The sequence below is a fragment of the Leucoraja erinacea genome, chromosome 3 (assembly GCF_028641065.1).
Source record: "Leucoraja erinacea ecotype New England chromosome 3, Leri_hhj_1, whole genome shotgun sequence".
Classification (NCBI taxonomy): Eukaryota; Metazoa; Chordata; class Chondrichthyes; order Rajiformes; family Rajidae; genus Leucoraja; species Leucoraja erinaceus.
The window spans coordinates 10039401-10060171 of NC_073379.1; the positions used below are offsets into that span (position 1 = coordinate 10039401).

At 51.8% G+C, this 20771-nt stretch overlaps 1 protein-coding gene across 2 annotated transcripts; it reads right to left on the reverse strand.

The window, feature by feature from the left end:
• Window positions 1-1620: 1620 nt before the first annotated feature.
• Window positions 1621-20033, reverse strand: capslb (calcyphosine-like b). Of its 2 annotated transcripts, XM_055632051.1 has the most exons (5): window positions 19624-20033; window positions 18655-18832; window positions 16945-17154; window positions 11104-11226; window positions 1621-4273 (listed from the first exon to the last, which is right to left on the reverse strand). In XM_055632051.1, the coding sequence occupies exons 1-4, from the start codon at window positions 19758-19760 to the stop codon at window positions 11125-11127; spliced, it is 627 nt and encodes a 208-aa protein (XP_055488026.1). In that variant the 5' UTR covers window positions 19761-20033; the 3' UTR covers window positions 1621-4273; window positions 11104-11124. The 2 variants fall into 2 exon arrangements, with proteins under 2 accessions (XP_055488026.1, XP_055488027.1); XM_055632052.1 differs by lacking the exon at window positions 11104-11226.
• Window positions 20034-20771: the final 738 nt, after the last annotated feature.

Genomic DNA, 20771 nt, shown 5'->3' on the forward strand with positions numbered 1-20771 from the left:
TGCGGTGTCCACGGGGACTCTGGAGGCATTCTGTGAACGCTGGTCGCCACGGGGTGTCATGGAGTGTAATACTGATGATGACAACGTTGTTATAAAATTGATGACTTGTTTTGATCGTGTTACTTTTTGTATGTTTGTTTTATTTCTGAATAAAAGTATTTGTATTAAAATAAAAGGGCACAGAGTAACATTTCCTTGATACTCCCATCACACACTCTCATGACATGGGACAGTGTAGTATCGATGCAGAATAAAGTTCTCTCTTCATTGTCCCAGAACTAAAGGATGTTCTACTAGGAAGATGAGGAGAAATTTATTTTGTCAGAGAGTGGAGAATACGTGGAGTTCATTGCCACAAAAGGCTGTGGAGGCCAAGTCAGTGCATATTTTGTAAGCAGGAGATTGATAGATTCTTGATTAGTACGGGTGTCAGGGGTTATGGGGAGAAGGCAGAAGAATGGGATTGAGAGGGGGAGATAGATCAGCCATGATTGAATGGCGGAGTAGACTTGATGGGCTGAATGGCCTAATTCTATTCCTATCACATGACTTTATGATACTCTCAGGACAAGGGCAGCATGGGATAGATATAAAAGAATGATCCATCAGCAGGTGAATCCATGCTCTCATGTTATTAACACTGTGTAGCGAAGTTTCTCCTAGGCCGCTGCTCCATGATATGGAACACAGCTATCAAGCTTCCTCTTTATGGTATTAGTTTATTATCGTCACGTATTCCGAGATACAGTAACAAAAACGTTGCTTTGCTTACTATCCAGACAGATCATACAATACATAAGTGCAATCAAACCATACATCAGTACAACAGGTAATGCAAAAGGGAGAATAAAACACAGTGCAGCACATAGCTACAGAGAAAGTGCCCGATAAAAAATGCAAGAGTCCCAGCGAGGTAGATTGGAAGATTGAAATTCATCCCAGTCTCATGACAGGTCCATCCAGTAGTCCGAAAACAGTGAAGAAGATGCTGTGTGTAGGAAGGAATGTTGGTTTACACCAAAGATAGACACAAAATGCTGGAATATCTCAGCGGGACAGTAAGCATTAGTGAAGGAATAAGTGATGTTTTGAGTTACAATAGACAGTAGGTTGAGAGCCTTCTTTTCCGGAATGTGGTGGTACGCGCTTTCAAGCTTTTGTATCTTTGTGCAACGGGAGAGGGGAGATGAGGAAATGACCGGGGTGTGAGTGGAACTTGATTCTGTTGGCTGTTCTCCTGCCCTACCCTAGGGAAGGAAGGTTGAAAAGATGGGGAGAAGAATAGCAAAACAGAATGGCATCTCAAAACAGTGAGAAGATAGATTATCGAAGGATTTAGCACATGGAGAGCATACTCCAGTAACTCTGGGTCAGGCAGCATCTATGAAGAAAATGAATAGGTGACATTTCAGATTCAGACCCTGAGTCTGAAGAAGGATCCCAAAGTGAAACGTCACCTCTTCCTTTTCTCCAGAGATGCTGTCTGACCCGCTGAGTTACTCCAGCATTTTGTGTCTATCCTCGAGCATGCACCACGACTTGTAGAACCCTGGGATATACTGAGGAACTGGGTGTATGGGTCCAAATACTTGCCTTCATTAGCTGGGGAGCAGAATATACTGAGGAACTGGGTGTATGGGTCCAAATACTTGCCTTCATTAGCTGGGGAGCAGAATATAATTTAAGAGCACTTGTGATACAGCATTATAAAACTTTGGTTAGTGCACAGACGGGGCACCATGTACTGAGGGTAGAAAGGGTGCAGCATTTGACGGCACTGGGCTTGTACTCGCTGGAGTTTAGAAGGATGAGGGGGTGACCTCATTGACATATACCGAATAGTGAAAGGCTTGGATAGAGTGGATGTGGTGAGGATGGAGTGTGGGGAGGATGGAGAGTGGAGATGGAGAGTGGAGATGGAGAGTGGAGATGGAGAGGAGAGCGCTGCCTGAGGGGTTGATGGAGTTAGAGACTCACAACATTGAAGTTTCTAGACGAGCATTTGAGTCATGGAGACATAGAAGATGATGGGCCAAGCGCTGGCAAATGGGATTAGTATCGATGGGTAGCTGATGGTCGGCACGGACATGGTGGGCTGAAGGGCCTGTCCCTGTGTTGTTCAACTTTGACAGTGAAAAGTCGCAGCAGCAGATGGTCTTCCACCAGGAAAGTCACCTCTGCTGTTTCCAGAGGTGCTGTCCTTGGCCTTCAGAGTGCTTCCCACACTGTTGAATGTTTCACCGGGATGTTGTCTGGGATAGAGTGTTTCAGGAGAGGCTAGGCTTGGTTTTCATTGGAGCGGAGGTAGCAGAGGGGTGGGTGGGTTCCTGGTAGAGGTGGACAAAACAATGTGTTTTATGGAGAGGGTGGAGAGAGGGAAACTTCTCTGCTGGGCAGAAGTGTCTCCTACCGCAGGGGTCAGGGGTATGGCCGGGAGGGGATCCGAGGAAGAACATCCTACCCCAGAGGGGGGTGGAATCTGGAACACACTGCCCGAAGGGGTGGTGGGGCAGAAATCCCACAAAGTGTGTCTCGATACACTCTTGAAATTTAAGTTGAATTCTATGTAGCGCTTGGGTGATTATTCCATGAAATAAATGAAGTATAGCAAGTGTGTGTAGTTTAGTTAAGAGATACAACACGGAAACAGGCCCTTCGGCCGACCGAGTCCGTACCGACCAGCGATCCCCGCACACAAACACTATCCTACATACACTGGGGACAATTTACATTTATACCAAGCCAATTAACCTACAAACCTGTACGTCTTTGGAGTGTGGGAGGAAAGCAGAGCACCCGGAGAAAACCCAAGCAGGTCACGGGGAGAACGTGCAAACAGCATACAGACTGCACCCGTAGTCAGGATCGAACCAGGGTCTCTGGCGCTGTGAGGCAGCAACTCTACCGCTGCGCCACCGTGCCACTGCTGGAATGATCAGTCATTCGACGGCTATGAGCCATGCTGGTGAATGGAATTGATGTGGACGGGTGCTGGGCACGATGGGCCGAAGGGCCTGCTGATTGTACGCACATTCCCTGGTCCTGCATTACTGCACGGTTGTCCTTGGTGTGGGTTAGCTCAGGGTGTGTGAGTCCTGGGTCCACATTCCCTGTGTCACAGTGACTCACCGTCTCAGAGAGTAGATACCAGTCACCACATCGTCCAGCCCGGACACACACACACTGAGCACCAGGCACTGCCCTGGGTCACACGGCCACTGCTGGGGATGGAACCGTCTAGGCTGGCACAGACACACACCCTGTCCTAGACAGTCTGGGGCGTCACATACACAGACAGTGCCCCAGACTGTCTGGGCTGTCACAGACACAGAGTCTGGGCCAGCGTCACAGACACAGAGTCTGGGCGAGCGCCGGGCAGTCCCACTGCAGGATGGGTTCGGGTGCGATGTTTTGGTCAGTTCAGTGATGCAGGGCAGGGCCGTCTTAGAGCCATCAGGCCAGGTGGCAGCGGGTGGGTGGAGAGTCGGCAGCTGTGGCCCAGACGAGGGAGGGAGGGAGGGAGGCGGAGTGTGAGTGAGGGAGGGGGGAGGAGGGGATGGAGAGGTTGGGGAAGGAGAGTGTAAGATGGGAGTGGGGGGGGGGGCAGAGAGTGAAGAGGAAGGGAAGGGAGAGGGAAAAGGCGAGGAGGGAGTGAGGGAGGGAGGGAGGGAGGGGTTGGGAGAGCGAGGAGGGAGTGCGAGGGAGTGAGGAGAGAGCATGGAGGGAGTGAGGGAAGGAGCAGGTGGAGAGAGTGAGGGGGGAGTGATGGAGGGAGGGGGGGAGAGCGGGAGGGAGAGAGTGAGGAGAGAGGGAGAGGGCGGAGGGAGGAGGAAGTGAAGCAGGAATAGAGGGTTAGGGAGGGAGCGAGGGAGTGAGGGGGAGTGTGGGAGGGGGAGGGGATTTGGGGAGGGGGCAGTGAGGGAGGTAGAGAGTGAGGGGGAGGGAGCAAGGGGGGAGTGAGTGAGAGGGGAAGGGGGGAGTGGGAGGCGGTGGGTGGTTGTGAGTGAGTGAGTGAGTGAGTGAGTGAGTGAGTGAGTGAGTGAGTGAGTGAGTGAGTGAGTGAGTGAGTGAGTGAGTGAGGGGTGCAGCCGCAGGGGAGGGCTAGTAGGAGGCAGCCGGACAGAGACACCGGGACACAGTGATGGACTCCTCTCTCGCCACCCGTGAATCATCAGAGGCGCCAGCTCGATTGCATCATCAGGATGAAGTAGGCATCACGGTCGATCGAGGCACTCACTCCAGAGTAGTAATTTATAAACTCAAATCTGGTCACCTGCAAATACAGAAGGAGGTGAGCAAGAGGCAGAGAGACACCGGCCGTGTAACCACCCCAGTTTTAGTTTATTTATTGTCACGTGTACCGAGGTACAGTGAAAAGCTTTTGTTGTGGAAAGGCAATACATGATCATTATCGAGCCATTCACAGTGCACAGATACATGATAAGGGAATAACGCTTAATGCAAGGTAAAGCCAGTAATGTCCAATCAAGGGTCAACAACGAGGTGGATAGTAGTTCAGGACCGCTCTCTGGCTGTGGTGGGATGATTCAGTTGCCTGATAACAGCTGGGAAGAAACTGTCCCCGAATCTGGAGGTGTGCATTTTCACACTTCGATACTTTTTGCCTGATGGGAGAGGGGAGAAGAGGGAGTGGCCAGGGTGCGAGTTGTCCTTGATAATACTGCAGGCCTTGCCCACGCAGCGTGAGGTGTAAATGGAGTCAATGGAAGGGAGGTTGGTTTGGGTGATGGGCTGGGCTGTGTCCACAATTCACTGCAATTTCATGTAGTCATGGATGGAGCTGTTCCTAAACAAAGTGTGATGCATTGGATAATAGTGTGAAAACGCACAGCCCCAGATTCAGAGGCAGTTTCTTCCCAGCTGTTATCAGGCAGCAAATCATCCTAGCAGAACCAGAGAGCAGCCCTGAACTACTGTCTGCCTGGTTGGTGACCATCGGACTATCTTTGATCATACTTTAGTGGCTTTACCTTGCACTAAACGTTATTCCCTTATCATGTATCTATAATGTTAATGGCTCGATTGTAATCATACATTGTCTTCTCGCTGACTGGTTCGCACGCAACAAAATCTTTTCATTGCACCTCGGTACACGTGACAATAAACAAAACTGAAATTAAATTAAACTCCACATGCAATACCACACTCTGCAGAACACTGGCACTGCTGCACTGCTCTGTAATCAAGGTTTCTACGCTCTCTGTGGTATAGGACTATACACCACACACACAGTCCTACACCCTTTGCAGAACATTTATATAGGGCCATACACAACACACACAGTCCTACACCCTCGGCAAAACACACACATTAATACAGGGCCATACACAACACACAGTCTAAACCCTCTGCAGAACACACACATTTATACAAGACCATACGTCACACACACATAGTGCAACACCCTCAGCATACACCAGTGTGGACAAGTTGGGCTGAAGGGCCTGTTTCCATGCTGTATCACTATGATTATGAGGTGGGACTAGTGTAGCTGGGACATGTTGGATGGCATGGGCAAGTTGGGCTGAAGGGCCTGTTTCCATGCTGTATCACTATGACTCTATGAGGTGGGACTAGTGTAGCTGGGACATGTTGGGTGGTGTAGGCAAGTTGGGCTGAAGGGCCTGTTTCCATGCTGCATCACTATGTCTCTATGAGGTGGGACTAGTGTAGCTGGGACATGTTGGGTGGCGTGGGCAAGTTGGGCTGAAGGGCCTGTTTCCATGCTGTATCACTATGACTATGAGGTGGGACTCGTGTAGGTGGGACATGTTGGGTGACGTGGGCAAGTTGGGCTGAAGGGCCTGTTTCCACGCTGTATCACTCTCTGACTATGAGGTGGGACTCGTGTAGGTGGGACATGTTGGGTGGCGTGGGCAAGTTGGGCCGAAGGGCCTGTTTCCATGCTGTATCACTATGTCTCTATGAGGTGGGACTCGTGTAGCTGGGACATGTTGGGTGGCGTGGGCAAGTTGGGCCGAAGGGCCTGTTTCCACGCTATGACTATGACAATCTTTGATCCACCACCTATGGAAACAGGCAGTCCCACCCACCCTGGGGAACATGTGCCTTCTCTCTAGGGAACACCATCTCCTCACCTCACACACTGGATTTTCCACCTTCTCTGCAGAACCCACCCACTCCTCCCACCGACTGTGTACAGTTCTGCTCGCCCAGCTACAGGAAGGATGTCATTCAGTTGGAAAGGGTTGTGAAGAGATTCACCAGGATGTTACCTGGGCTTGTGGGCTTGAGTTATAGGCTGGGACACTCTGCATAAACTGCATGTTGAACTCGACACACCCACACATTTTATTGAACAGACACTCTTGGACACTTTGTTGAACAAGGGCTTTCTGACATACCCACTTATAGACGTTGTCGCTGCCCACCCAGAGACTTGCCCAGTGGCCACTGCCTCTCCCCCTGCCGCCTGTTACAGAGTAACCTTACCCTGACACACCTCCACCCCTCAGCATTGTGATGACCAGCTGTCCACGCTTGTTCCTGACCGCCTGTCTGTTTGGTGTTGGTCTGCTGACCTCACCACCGCTGTGGACCCGTCACAACAACCTTCACCCAGTCAGCGGGGGGGTTAGTAGGAATTTCAAAATCGGATTTGAAATTCACTGTTCAATGACACCAGGCTGGGGAGCTGGGGGGAGGGGGGGGGAGGGAGGGAGGGAGGTACATGGAGGCATCATTGAACCACAATGATGGATTTGTCGGGTAGGTCACGCACAGCTCCGGCAGTGGCAGCGTGAAGGCCCCGCAGTCCATCATTGCCCACGCATGTACCCTCTTCCTGCAGTGTTTCCAGGATCTGCCATCACTTGGAGCGGGGCCCTTCCCCAGGCTGCAGACTCAGCCCACTAACTCCTCAATCAGGGAGCAGCAGCGACCATCTAAACCCAGTGGGGTATGGACTGTCCGTCACCCTAACATCCACTTCCTGACACCCTTCCCACCCAACTTCCTGAAACCTCACCCATTCGACCCCCCCCCCCCCCCCATCACCCTAACCTCCTCTCACTCCCTCCCACCTTAATTCCCTGAAAACCCTCCCACCCAGAATCCCTCTCACCCCCTCCCACCCAACTACCTGAAACATCTCTCAACCTGACCACGCCTCCCCCCCCCCCCCCCCCACCCCCCGTCACCCTAACCTCCTCTCACTCCCTCCCACCTCAACTGCCCGAAACCCCTCCCAACCAAGACCCTAGCAATGAAGAACAAATCAGAACGGCACAGAAACAGGGCCTTCGGCTGACAATAGCTGATGTCATTAATCTAATCTCCGCTGCTTATACATGATCCATACCCCTCCACCCCCTGCATATCCATGTGTCTGTCTAAAAGCCTCTTAAACACCACTATCGTATCTGCCTCCAACATCAACCCAGGCACCCACCACCCTCTGTGCAAGAAAACTTGCCCCGCACATCTCCATTAAAGTTTCCCACTCTCACCTTATGGTATGCCCTCTAGTCTCTGACATTTCCACCCTAGGGAATAGGTTCTGATTATCTACCCTGTCTGTGCCTCTCATAATCTTGTACAACATCAGGTCTCCCCTCAACCTCTCCTCCCATAGCTGGCATCGCCATCTTGTTCTTTGACCTCTCATTGTCTACTCCATCCCACAGATCCTCCGGTGTTCTCTGTCACCCCACGCTCCCTCTCCCTCCACCCCCAACTCCCACTACAACACAACTTTGCCCACTTCGGATGGAAGGTCCCAATCCTGAAACACAACTCGGCTCTCTTTTCACCACAGATGCTGCCTGACCCGCAGAGTGTTTCCATCATCTCCTGCCCTAAGGTGGCGTTCTGTGGTGATGTTGGCCCATGGAGTTGATCTGCTGTGAGATCAGTGTGTGGGCTAGTTGCCAGACTCCCCCCTGACCCCCACCACCTCTCCTCCCCCCGGGCTGAAACATTTCTTGAAACATTTTAGGGTGGGGACGGAACAGGATGGCAGAACCCCTTCAACACATCGGAAGCTGGGCAAATAATTTAATCGGTAACTCGGGTTAGTGGGAAATGCAGCACAGACAGAGCGAGGTGCAGCGGGAGATGTTCGTACAGCGGGAAAGGTGGCGCAGCGGGTAGTGCTGCTGCCTCACAGCGCCAGAGGCCCGGGTTTGATCCTGACCTGGGGTGGGGTCTGTGAGTGGGGTTTGCACATTCTCCCCGTTACCGCGTGGGTTTTCTCCGGGTGCTCTGGTCTCCTCCCACATCACAAAGATGTGCGGGATTGTAGGTTCATTGGCCGGGAGAGGGAGCGTGGGTGATGGGATCTGCGGGAGATGATGGGAATGCGGGGAGAATGAATGGGATCTGGGTAAGTGTCTAATGGTCAGCACGGACTTAGTGGGTCGAAGGGCCTGACACACATGAACAGGCAAGCGGGTGGAGGCATGTAGACAATGTGAAGGCTGATTGGTGTGGTGGTCAGTGCTGACACGATGGGCCAAAGCACCTGTGGCCATCCTGTGCCATGTTTGAGGGAGTAATGGGAGGGAGTATATAGGAGTATAGCAGTTAGGAGTAAAGAGGTTCTTCTGCAGTTGTTTAGGGCTCTGGTGAGACCACATCTGGAGTATTGTGTAGTTTTGGTCTCCTAATTTGAGGAAGGGCATCCTTGTGATTGAGGCAGTGCAGCGTAGGTTCACGAGATTGATCCCTGGGATGGCGGGACTGTCATATGAGGAAAGATTGAAAAGACCAGGCTTGTATTCACTGGAGTTTAGAAGGATGAGGGAGGATCTTATAGAAACATATAAAATTATAAAAAGGACTGGACAAGCTAGATACAGGAAAAATGTTCTCAATGTTGGGCGAGTCCAGAACTAGGGGCCACAGTCTTAGAATAAAGGGGAGGCCATTTAAGACTGAGGAGAGAAAAAACTTTTTCACCCAGAGAGTTGTGAATTTATGGAATTCCCTGCCACAGAGGGCAGTGGAGGCCAAGTCACTGGATGGATTTAAGAGAGAGTTAGATAGAGCTCTAGGGGCTTGTGGAGTCAAGGGTTATGGGGAGAAGGCAGGCACGGGTTATTGATAGGGGACGATCAACCATGATCACAATGAATGGCGGTGCTGGCTCGAAGGGCTGAATGACCTCCTCCTGCACCTGGTTTCTATGTAAGAGAGAGGAGGAGAGAAGTGTGAGTGAAGGAAATAGGAGGAGGAGGCTGGTGGAGTAGTGACTGTCCTGAGGGAGGTCACCTCACTTGTTGGGATCACGGGCAGCCCCGTACTATACGAGAAACGTTCACCCAGCCTTCTTATTCCAGCCAGTTTAATGTCGGCTGTGTGGAGCATCATAAAACTCAGCATCTGGACAACCAGATTCAGGACCCTGGCAGTTCTGCAGCCTGCTGCAGATGGGAGGTTGTTGTGAGAAAGTACACAAACAAGGAACTACAGATGCTGGTTGGTACTCAAAAGGACACAAGTGTGCTGGAGTAACTCAGCGGGTCAGGCAGCATCTCTGGAGAATATGGATAGGTGACGTTTCACAGAGTGCTGGAGTAACTCAGCGGGTCAGGCAGCATGGATAGGTGACTCCTGTTGAAGGTCTTTAATCTGAAACATTAACTCCTTCCTTCCACAGATGCTGCCTGACCTGCCGAGTGTTGCCAGCATCTCCTGCTTTTATTTCTTTGAAAAAACAATTTTGGTTCAGGGCAATTTCCAGACTTTGGGTGAATATTTACTGAACAGTCCACATTCAGATTTTTCTTTGGTGCCGTGGCAGAGTGACAGAACTGGTGAATCATGTTCCCTGTTCATCATCAGCAATTGACCTTAGTGGCTGGGATAAAAAGATAAAAGGTTCTCTTCAAACCCATGGCAGAGTCTTAGTGTAAAGATGTGCTAGTTTGTGGCATTGAAACACAGGTCGAACTGAACGGGTTGTGGAAATCATTCAAACCTCCCGAGGTGGGAGAGGATTAATGCTGATCCAAAATGTGGCAACTATGGAGTTCAGTGTGCATTGCCTTTGCAGATGCATTCCCTTGCGGTTATTATAAACCAGTAGCTGGCTTTGTTTCGACTCCGGAAGAGCTCAATTCACCAGGCAGCGTGAACCTTGATTCAGAAAGAAGGTTTTCACGTGAAAAGACAAAAGAATTTGATGCGGAATTTGGACAATAGGAATCTGAGGGGTACCTTTTGTACACAAAGGGTGGAGGGTGTACGGAACGAGCTGCCAGAGGAGGTAGTTGAGGCTGGGACTATCCCACCATTTAAGAAACAGACAGGTACATGGATAGGCCAGGTTTGGAGGGATATGGACCAAACGCAGGCAGGTGGGACTAGTGTAGGTGGGACATGTTGGCCGGTGTGGGCAAGTTGAGCCGAAGGGCCTGGGTCCACGCTGTATCACTATGACTCCATGACTTTAGGAGAAACAAGAAATCATGCCTTTAATTGAGGTCACTGGGTGATTGGGAGAGGTCGAGGTTGAGAGAGAATGATATGGAGGAAGAGATTAGCCTAGGGGGGTGAGGAGGGGATGGGGGGGGGGGTTGTGTGCTTCTAGAATTTGGGCGCGGAACTGTGGTGAGGAGGAAAGGGGGCGGGGGGGGGGGGAGAAGTGAGTAGGAAAGAAGGGGATGGGGTGTAATGGAGGGACCACTTGTGACACTGGCTGCTTCTCCCTCCTGTTCCTCGTGGGTCGAGACAGGAGCAGGGAACGGGGATGGGAAGGGTGGCGGCATGAACCTGTGGCAGAATCGGAATGGAGAGGCCGCGTGTACACAGAGCAGGAAGCAGGAGAGACTCACCTGTGTAATGGAGGGTAGCACACACACAGACAGAGGCAGGGGCAGGGAAACACAGTGAACACTCTGGGGGAAATAACCTGTGGCTCCTCTCCCACGCAGTGAGCACAGGGCGGTTTACCATTTGTCGGGAATGCCGGATTCCAGTGGCAAGGACCGTTCCCAGCGTGGGATTCAGTTAGCGGGATGTATTTGGGGCAGGTTATTATCTCCAGAGTGCAGCGTGGCCAATGATTCTGGCCCGGTGCACCAGAGAGAGAGAGAGAGTGAGGAAGAGAAGGCTGTTTACCCCCCGGCCCTGCGGCGCCCCTCACAGTTTCCAGGCATTTCTCATCATGACGATGAAGTAGACATCGGTGTCGATGGATGCACTGACCCCCGCGTAGTAATTTAGAAACTCCTCCATCGTCACCTACAGTCACATCACATGGACGTTACCGTGGCTCACGTCTCCCGCCACCTTCACACCACGCACAGCTCTGCTGGAGGGATGTTACCCCAACCCCACTCCCAGCCCCGACCCGACACACAACCCCATTCCCAATCCCACTCCCGATCCACAACCTCAATCCCGACCCGACACACAACCCCATTCCCAATCCCACCCACCCCCGACCCGACACACAACCCCATCCCCAATCCCATTCCCACCCGACACACATCCCCATTCCCAATCCCATTCCCCCCCGACACACATCCCCATTCCCAATCCCATTCCCACCCGACACGCAACCCCATTCCCAATCCCATTCCCACCCGACACACAACCCCATTCCCAATCCCACTCCCGATCGACACGCAACCCCATTCCCAATCCCATTCCCACCCGACACGCAACCCCATTCCCAGCCCCGACCCGACCCGACACACAACCCCATTCCCATCCCATTCCCACACGACACACAACCCCATTCCCCAATCCCATTCCACACGACACACACCCAACCCCCATTCCCATTCCCATTCCCACAACCCCACACAAATCCCACTCCTGACCCAATCCCATTCCCACCCGACACACAACCCAATTCCCAATCCCATTCCCGACACACAACCCCATTCCCAATCCCACTCCCGACCCTCAATCACAATCCTGACCCGACACACACCATTTCCAATCCCACTCATCCCATCCCAAGCCCAGTCCCAATCTCATTGCCCACTGCCCCTCCCTCAGCCTCGACAATCCAACCCGACATCCCCCAGGCCCAACCCCACTCCCATTCCACACATATCACGCCCCTCCCCTCTTCTGGATCAACCCCAATCCCCATTCCCCCTCCCCCCCCCCCCCCCCCCCCCCCCCACCACACACCACCACACATTCCAAATACCCTCCCCCCCCTCCAGGCCTAACTACACTACCCCCACCTCCCACCCACCGCTCCAGTCCAGGTCCACCCAACGCTCCAGTCCAGGTCCACCCACCGCTCCAGTCTAGGTCCACCCACCGCTCCAGTCCCACCCACCGCTCCAGTCTAGGTCCACTCCCAACCCCACATTTCCCCACTCCGCACATCCCAACAACAAATCCCACACCCTCAACATCCAACGCCACCCCCACCCAGACCACCCCCACCTCCTCACACTAAAGCCCACTGCCCTCACCACACAGCCCCACCACCCAGACCATGCTGGTCCAATTCCACCCATCCCACGCCCAACCCAGTCGTACCCCTGACACCCACCCTCACCTCTCCTCACAGTTCCACATGTAAACCTCCTTAATCCCCCACAACAACCGACCGCAACGACCCCCCCCCCCCCCCCCCCCCCCCCCCCCCGTACACTAGCACTGCCCTATACAGACTAGGGACAATTTACAGACGCCAATTAACCTACAAACCTGTACATTTTTGGGAGTGTGGAGGGAAACTGAATCACCCAGAGTAAACCCATGTCGTCACAGGGAAACAGGCCCTTCAGCCCACCGAGAGTGCCGACCAGTGATCCCCGCACATTAACACTATCCTACACACACTAGGGACAATTTTACATTCATACCAAGCCACATAATCTACAAACCTGTACGTCATTGGAGTGTGGGGGGAAACCGAAGATCTGTGTGAAAACCCACACACAGGGAGAACGTACAAACTATGTACAGACAGCACCCATAGTCAGGATCGAACCTGGATCTCTGGCGCCGTAAGGCAGCAACTTTACCGCTGTAGATAGACACAAAATGTTGGAGTAACACAGCGGGACAGGCAGCATCTCTGGGGAGAAGGAATGGGCAGTCTGTCAGGTCGAGACCCTTCTTCAGACTTGGTCTGGACCTGGAACGTCACCCATTCCTTCTCTCCAGAGATGCTGCCTGTCCTGCTGAGTTACTCTAGCGTTTTGTGTCTACCTTTGATGTAATCCAGCATCTGCAGTTCCTTCCTTGCGCTACTGTGCCGACATAAGATCTGGCCAATTCTATGGTATCCCAGTTGTTATCAGGCAACTGAATCATCCTACCACAACCAAAGGGCAGTGCTGACCTACTATCTACCTCATTGGTGACCCTTGGACTATACCTGATCAGACTTTATTGGCTTCACCTTGCACTAAACCTTACACCTTTATCATGTACCAATACACTGTGAATGGCTCGATTGTAATCATGTATTGTCTTTCTGCTGACTGGTTAGCGCGCAACAAAAGCTTTTCACTGTACCTCGGTACAAGTGACAATAAACCAAACTTCCTCCCCAGTCATGGTGGTATTAGAGAGGGACTATGCGCTGTCCATGGGCGCCCTGAGGGATTTCCAGGACCACTAGGCACCACGGGGGCTGCAATGCATCCTTAACAAGAATGGGGAAATAGTAATTTTATAATATTGGTTTAACTCGTACTATGGTGATATCATTGTAAATAATGGACTAATTATTTTTGGGTTATAAACAAACAGTGCAGGGTGCAGCACTGCAGTGCGATGCTTCCACACATGCTGGCCTGTGTGGGACCCTGCACTCTGACTAGGCCGAGTGTCATTGCCGCACCCTTCTGGCCACTGCTTGCAGTGCACGGCAGAACCACAATCTCGAGAGGCTTCAGGTGAAGTGGGGTGAAAGACCCAGACCCTCTGCTGCAGTCACGTGGCTTTAAGACTGTAGATACCTATCTGCTTGTCGGTACACCGCCCCTCCTTACCCACTACAGATTGCAATCACAAGTATGGGCAGCAGCGGTAGAGTAGCTGCCTTACAGAGCCAAAGACCCGGGTTCCATCCTGACTACGGATGCTGTCTGTACGGAGTTTGTACGTTCTTCCTGTGATCCGCGTGGGTTTACTCCCACACTCCAAAGATGGTCATGTTTGTAGGTTAATTGGCTTTGGTACAAAATAATAAATTGTCCCAAGCGTGCAGGATAGTGTTAGTGTTAGTGTGCGGGGATCACTGGTCAGTGTGGGCATGGTGGGCCGAAGGGCCTGTTTCCGAGCTTTATCTCTAACGTCTAAAATAAAGTCTAGTGTAAATCCCATATCCCATACATCCCTGACCAGTATTTCCCCCTCCATCACTCCCCCCCTCCACCTTATGCATTGCCATCCCTCAAAAGCACAGGTCTTCTCTGCCAGGTAGTAAAGGTGCCCTAAAACCGGTGAAATTCATGAGTCCTTTAATCACAACCTCCAATTTGCAGCCTGAAACCTAATGAGAAATGTCCTCAATCACACAACTGCACACAAGTGCATTTATGCATTGGAAAGGTTTCATAAGTTCATAAGTGATAGGGGCAGAATTAGGCCATTCGACCCATCATGTCCACTCCGCCATTCAGTCATGGCTGATCTATCTCTCCCACTCAATCTTATTCTCCAGCTTTCTCCCCATAACCCCAGACACTCATACCAATCAAGAATCTACCTATCTCTTGCCTTAAAAATATCCATTGACCCCTGACCTCTGTTTTTTACGGCAATGAATTCCACAGAAACAGTACACCACCCTCTGATTAAAGGGGGTTTTGAGAGATGTGGGCCAAACATGGGCAGGTGGGACAAGCATGGACGGGGCATCTTGGTGGGCATGGACAGGTTGGGCCGAAGGACCTGGTTCCATGCTGTATGACTCTATGACTCAACCTGCATGGAAGTAAGCTGTGGGAAAGTAACTAAGGAGCTGTCTGACCATAGAGTTAATGCCTTTGTTGAGCACCACATCACCTCATGTTTATTTTGCTGTGTAAATATTAAACGCTGCCTGGAGCAGGAATAGGCTGCAATCACGAGCAGTGAAAGTTCACTGGGCAAAGGTTAAACCCGACAGTATGATCACTGACAGACACAAAAAGCTGGAGTAATTCAGCGGGACAGGCAGCATCTCTGAGAGAAAAGGAATAGGTGACGTTTCGGGTCTAGGCTCTCGGCCCAAAACCTCACCCATTCCTCCTCTCCAGAGATGCTGCCTGTCCCGCTGAGTTACTACAGCTTTTTGTGTCTATCTTCGGTTTAAACCAGCATCTGAAGTTCCTTCCTACACATTATGAACACTGAATTTTCCCAATTCAAGGAATGCTCCCCATCTCCCCTCTCTTTCCCAGCACCACCATTTTCCCACCAACTCCCTCCACCCCAGTCACCCTGCTCCTCTCCCCTCTTCTGTATTCTAATCTCCCATCCCCAGAGTCCTGCATTTCCTTTCAATCCCCCTCTTTCCCCTCCCCGTCCGTCCTCTTCCACCCACTGTATATCCCTCCCTCGGGCTTTACATTGTTTTGTCTACTTTTCACCTCCAGCCTTGGTCACTTCCTCCACCCATCTGACAATCACCCCTTCCCCCACTCCCTCGCCTGTATCCACCCTTCACTTGCCAGGCTTTGTCCCACCCCCACCTCTCTTCTCAGCTTTCTCCCCACTAGTCCACCGGTGTGAAGAAGAAAAACACACCTCACCATGCGAGACCCTCCTTCAAACTGATGTAGGGGGGGAAGAAAGCAAGCAGAGAGAGTTGGGGCAGGACAAAGCGTTGCAAGTTACAGGTGGATACAGGTGATCGGCAGATGTGTTGTCTATCCATTCCCTCCCCAGCGATGGTTTTTCTCCAGGTGCTCTGCTTTCGTACAGGTTTGTAGGTTAATTGGTCTTATGTAATTGTAAACTGCCTCTAGGGTGTATAGTTGTGCGGGGATTGGCAGTCGATGCCGACTCGGTAGGCCGGTGGGTCTGTTTCCACCCTGTAGCTCTAAACTAAACTAGTATGAATGGGTGATCGCTATTCGACGTGGACTCGGTAGGCCGGTGGGTCTGTTTCCGCCCTGTTATCCATTTTGGTGGCAAAAACAGGAAAGCAGACTATTATCTAAATGGTGGCCGACTAGGAAAAGGGGAGATGCAGCAAGGCCTTGGTGTCATGGTACACCAGTCATTGAAAGTAGGTATGCAGGTGCAGCAGGCAGTGAAGAAAGCGAATGGTATGTTAGCTTTCATAGCAAAAGGATTTGAGTATAGGAGCAGGGAGGTTCTACCGCAGTTGTACAGGGTCTTGGTGAGACCACACCTGGAGTATTGCGTACAGTTTTGGTCTCCTAATCTGAGGAAAGACATTCTTGCCGTAGAGGGAGTACAGAGAAGGTTCACCAGACTGATTCCTGCGATGTCAGGGCTTTCATATGAAGAAAGACTGGATAGACTCGGCTTGTACTCGCTAGAATTTAGAAGATTGAGGGGGGGATCTTATAGAAACTTACAAAATTCTTAAGGGGTTGGACAGGCTAGATGCAGGAAGATTGTTCCCGATGTTGGGGAAGTCCAGAACAAGGGGTCACAGTTTAAGGATAAGGGGGGAAATCTTTTAGGACCGAGATGAGAATAACATTTTTTACACAGAGAGTGGTGAGTCTGTGGAATTCTCTGCCACAGAAGGTAGTTGAGGCCAGTTCATTTGCTATATTTAAGAGGGAGTTAGATGTGGCCCTTGTGGCTAAAGGGACCAGGGGGTATGGAGAGAAGGCAGGTACAGGATACTGAGTTGGATGATCAGCCATGATCATATTGAATGGCGGTGCAGGCTCGAAGGGCCGAATGGCCTACTCCTGCACCTATTGTCTATGTTTCTATGTTAACCGCTGCACCGTGACTCAGTTCTCTGGTCACTGAGTTCCCAGTCACTTCCCGCCCCCCCCACTCCCCACTTACAATCCCGTCCTTCTCGTTGGGCGAGTCGAAGTTGTCGAGGAATATTCGGAAGATCTGTTCTTCGGTCATCTCTCCGTTCTGGTACTTGGGATGGTGCTTGGCATTGTAGACTCCACGCAGGTCCTCAATGGTGATCACACCGTCCCCCGTCTTGTCCAGCTTGCGGAAGGCCTGCGCAATGATCTCCTTTCTGGCATTGGACATTGCAGGCTGCGAGGGAGAGGGAGAGGTGAGGGAGTGCGGGGAGAGAGGTGAGGTGAGGGAGAGGTGGAGGGGGAGGGAAGACAGGGTATGAGGGGAGGGGTGGTGGGAGTGTGGGAAAGAACGGTGGTGGGAGTGGAGAGGTGGTGGGAGGTGAGAGGGGGTAGGAGTGGAGAGGTGGTGGGAGGGGAGGGGGGGGTGGGAAGGTGGGAAGAGGGGGTGGGAGGAGAGAGGAGGTGGGAGTAGGTGGGATAGAGATGGGGGGGATTGTGGAGGTGGGAGAAAGGTAGCAGGGAGAGGTGGTGGGAGTTGAAGAGGGGAAAGTGGTGGGAGAGGAGAGGTGTTGAGAGGGGGGAGTGGGGAGAAGGATGGAGGAGGGGAGAGAGTGTGAACATGCTCTTGTGTTAATACCAATACCTATCTGATACCAGTACTAAAGCAAGAGGTGGGTAGGAAGAAAAATTCAGATGCTGGTTTAAACCAAAGATAGACACAAAATGTTGGAATAACATTTTAAATTTTGTTGTACATGGTTCATGTTACAATGACAATAAAGAAACTATTCTAACTCAGCGGGATGGGCAACAGCTCTGAATAGAAGGAAACGTCACCCATTCCTTCTCTCCAGAGATGCTGCCTGTCCCGCTGAGTTACTCTAGTATTTTGTGTCTGAAGCAAGAGGTGCTATAGGAACTCAGTGGGTTAGGCAGCATCTGTGGAGGGAATGGACAGACAATGTTTCGAGTCAGGACCCTTCTTCAGATCTTCCGACCTCCCCCTCTCCCCCTTCTACAGTTTGACAAAGTGGCCCTCTCTGAACTGCCTGCAATACAGAACAACCTTCCTTTAACAAGGAGACCAGCACTCTGCACACTAATTCAGATCTGGGCACACATGTGCCCTGGATAACTTGAATCATACCTCTTTACTCTTGTATTTAGTTCCTCCTCACACATTAGCATTCTCTTAGTGTTGATAATTACTGGCCTTCAATGAACCATATGGTTGGACACCCAGTAGAAAGGTTCTGAAGAAGGCTCCTGACCCCGAAACATCACCTATCCATGTTTTCCAGAGATGCTGCCTGACCCGCTGAGTTACTCCAGCACTCTGTGAAACGTCACCGATCCATGTTCTCCAGAGATGTTTCCTGATCCAGACACACAGAACTCTCTGCATCTCAGTGCTCTGCACACTCTCACCATTTAGATAACGTATGATACTTGGCGAATTTGATGCAGTGCACTAGATTTTAAGGGATGGGTCTGAGCTGTGGGTGGGATGGGTCTGAGCGGTTTGATGTGTCTGGGTGATGCGATGGGCAGTGGGTGAGTGTGATGGATCTGGGCTGTGAGTGGGATGACTGAATGGGCAGTGGGTGGGTGGGATGGGCGGTGGGTGTGTGTGGCGGGCGGAGGTGGTTAACTCTAAGTATACTCAGCTTGTGGTGAGGACCACAGCACATCACTGGTCTACAGGCCAGACTCTCGCTGCCAGTCTGTCACTCACCCGCAAGGTTAGGAGAAACTCGTCGTAGTCGATGGTCCCACTGGCGTCCTTGTCGAAGCGTTTGAAGGCAGCTTCCACGTCCTCCTTCTCCAGCAGCACACCGTAGTCATTCAGACCCTTCACAAACTCCTTGTAGTCCAGCGTGCGGCTCCGGTCATCGTCCATGATGTGGAACACCCTGCAGTACACACAACACGCAGTCACAACCTCTTCCCTGCAGTGGACGTTGCAGAGATCACACGCCACATCTTGCAGGTGGAACAGACAACGCTTAAAGGGCAAGTATTTTGCACAGAGGGTGGTGGGTGCCTGGAATGTTCTTCCAGGGGTGGGGGTGGAGGCAGATATACGATAGTGGTGTTTAAGAGGCTTTTAAACAAACACACAGATAGGTAGGGAATGGAGGAGTACAGGTCACGTGCAGGCAGATAAGAATTGGCATCATGTTCAACACACACATTGTGGGCTGAAGGGCCTATTTTTGTGCTGTTCTGCACAGGTACACGGATTGGAAAGGTTTAAAGGGATATGGGCCAAATGCGGGCAAATGGGACCAGTGTACTTGGGGCATCTTGGGCGGCATGGACGAGTTGGGCTGAAGGGCCTGTTTCTGTGCTGCGATTCTCTGACTCCTCCAATGCATTGTCGAACACATCACTTCCCTAGCCCCCTATGAGGACTAATTATATCACCGACATTGGCCTCTACAGTCAAACGCTGGCCAAATCCTCAAGCTCGACGGGTGTGGAGCCCGATTCATGGAGGTAGTAAACTGTCCCCCTGCGGGATGAAAGAGGGTAGAGTCTCCCTGTGAGAGAGGGGGGAGAGTGTCGCAGTGAGAGAGGGGAGAGTCCCAGTGGGAGAGAGTCCCGGTGAGAAGGGGGTAGAGTCTCCCAGTGAGAGGGGGGGGAGAGTCCTGGTGAGAGAGGGTGTAGAGTGCACAAGGTGAGAGAGTCTCCGCATGTTTACCTGCCCAGCCCCTTGATGCCAGCAGAGCCCCGGGACAGGCACTGCAATCGGAGTTTCTCGATGGGGTCCGAGCACTGCTGCAGCTTCTTCTTGGCATCCATTGCCATCTCACGGTCATGCCTCGCCGTCCCCGCCATAGTCACGCTCCGTACCCAAAATAATCCCCTCTGGGCTGCCCTCTGGTGATCCAATAAACAAACGTTAAACCTGTCAGAACACTCTCAGCATGGAATGAAGAATAAAGGGTAGGCCATTTAGGACAAAAAGAAAATTCACCCCGACAGTTGTGAATCTGTGGAATTCTCTGCCACAGAAGGCAGTGGAGGCCAATTCATTGGGGGACAAAAGTGCTGGAGAAACTCAGCGGGTGCAGCAGCATTTATGGAGCGAAGGAAATAGACAACGTTTCGGGCTGAAACCCTTCTTCAGACCAATTCATTGGATGTGTTCAAGAGAGTTAGAGTTAGCTCATCGGGTTAAAGGAATCAAGGGATATGGGGAAAAGTGTACTGATTCTAGCCATGGTCATATTGAATGGCGGTGCTGGCTCGAAGGGCCGAATGGCCTACTCCTGCACCTATTTTTCTATGTTCTTGAGAGACCTGCATGATAAGGCTGCCCACATTGCTCCACTGTGTGTGGGTGTGGGTGTGGCTGTGGGTGGTGTGTCTGTGGGTGTATGGGTGTGTGGGTATGGTGGGTGTGTGTGTGTGTGTGAGTGTGGTGTGGGTGTCTGAGTGTAGTGTGTGAGGGTGTGTGTGTGTTGTATGTGTGGGTGTGTGAGTGGGTCTGTCGGTGTTTCTGTGGTGTGTGTGTGTGGGGGTGTGTGTGTGGGGTGGGTGTGGGGGGTGGGTCAAACTAAGTGTGTGTGTGTGGTGTGTGGTGGGGGGTGTGGTGTGTGTGGTGTGTGCGTGTGGTGCGTGTTTTTGTGTGTGTGTGGGGTTGTGTGTGGGGTGTGTTGTGTGTGGGGTGGGTGTGGGTATGTGTGTGGTGGTGTGGGGTGGTGTGGTGTGGGGTGGGTGTGTGTGGGGGTGTGTGTGGTGTGTGTGTTTGGTATTGGTGTTGTGTGTGTGTGAGTGTGTGTGTGTGTGTGTGTGTGTCTGTGTGTGTGTGGGTGTGGTGTGTGTGTGTGTGGGTGGGTGTGTGGT

Coding starts and splice junctions, on each gene's coding strand:
- capslb (XM_055632052.1), bottom strand. CDS start 19,760: ATGGCGGGGACGGCGAGGCATGACCGTGAGATGGCAATGGATGCCAAG. Junction 18,833..19,623: donor GGCATCAAGGGGCTGGGCAG/GTAAACATGCGG, acceptor TGTGTACTGCAG/GGTGTTCCACATCATGGACG. Junction 17,155..18,654: donor AGTTTCTCCTAACCTTGCGG/GTGAGTGACAGA, acceptor TCTCCCTCGCAG/CCTGCAATGTCCAATGCCAG.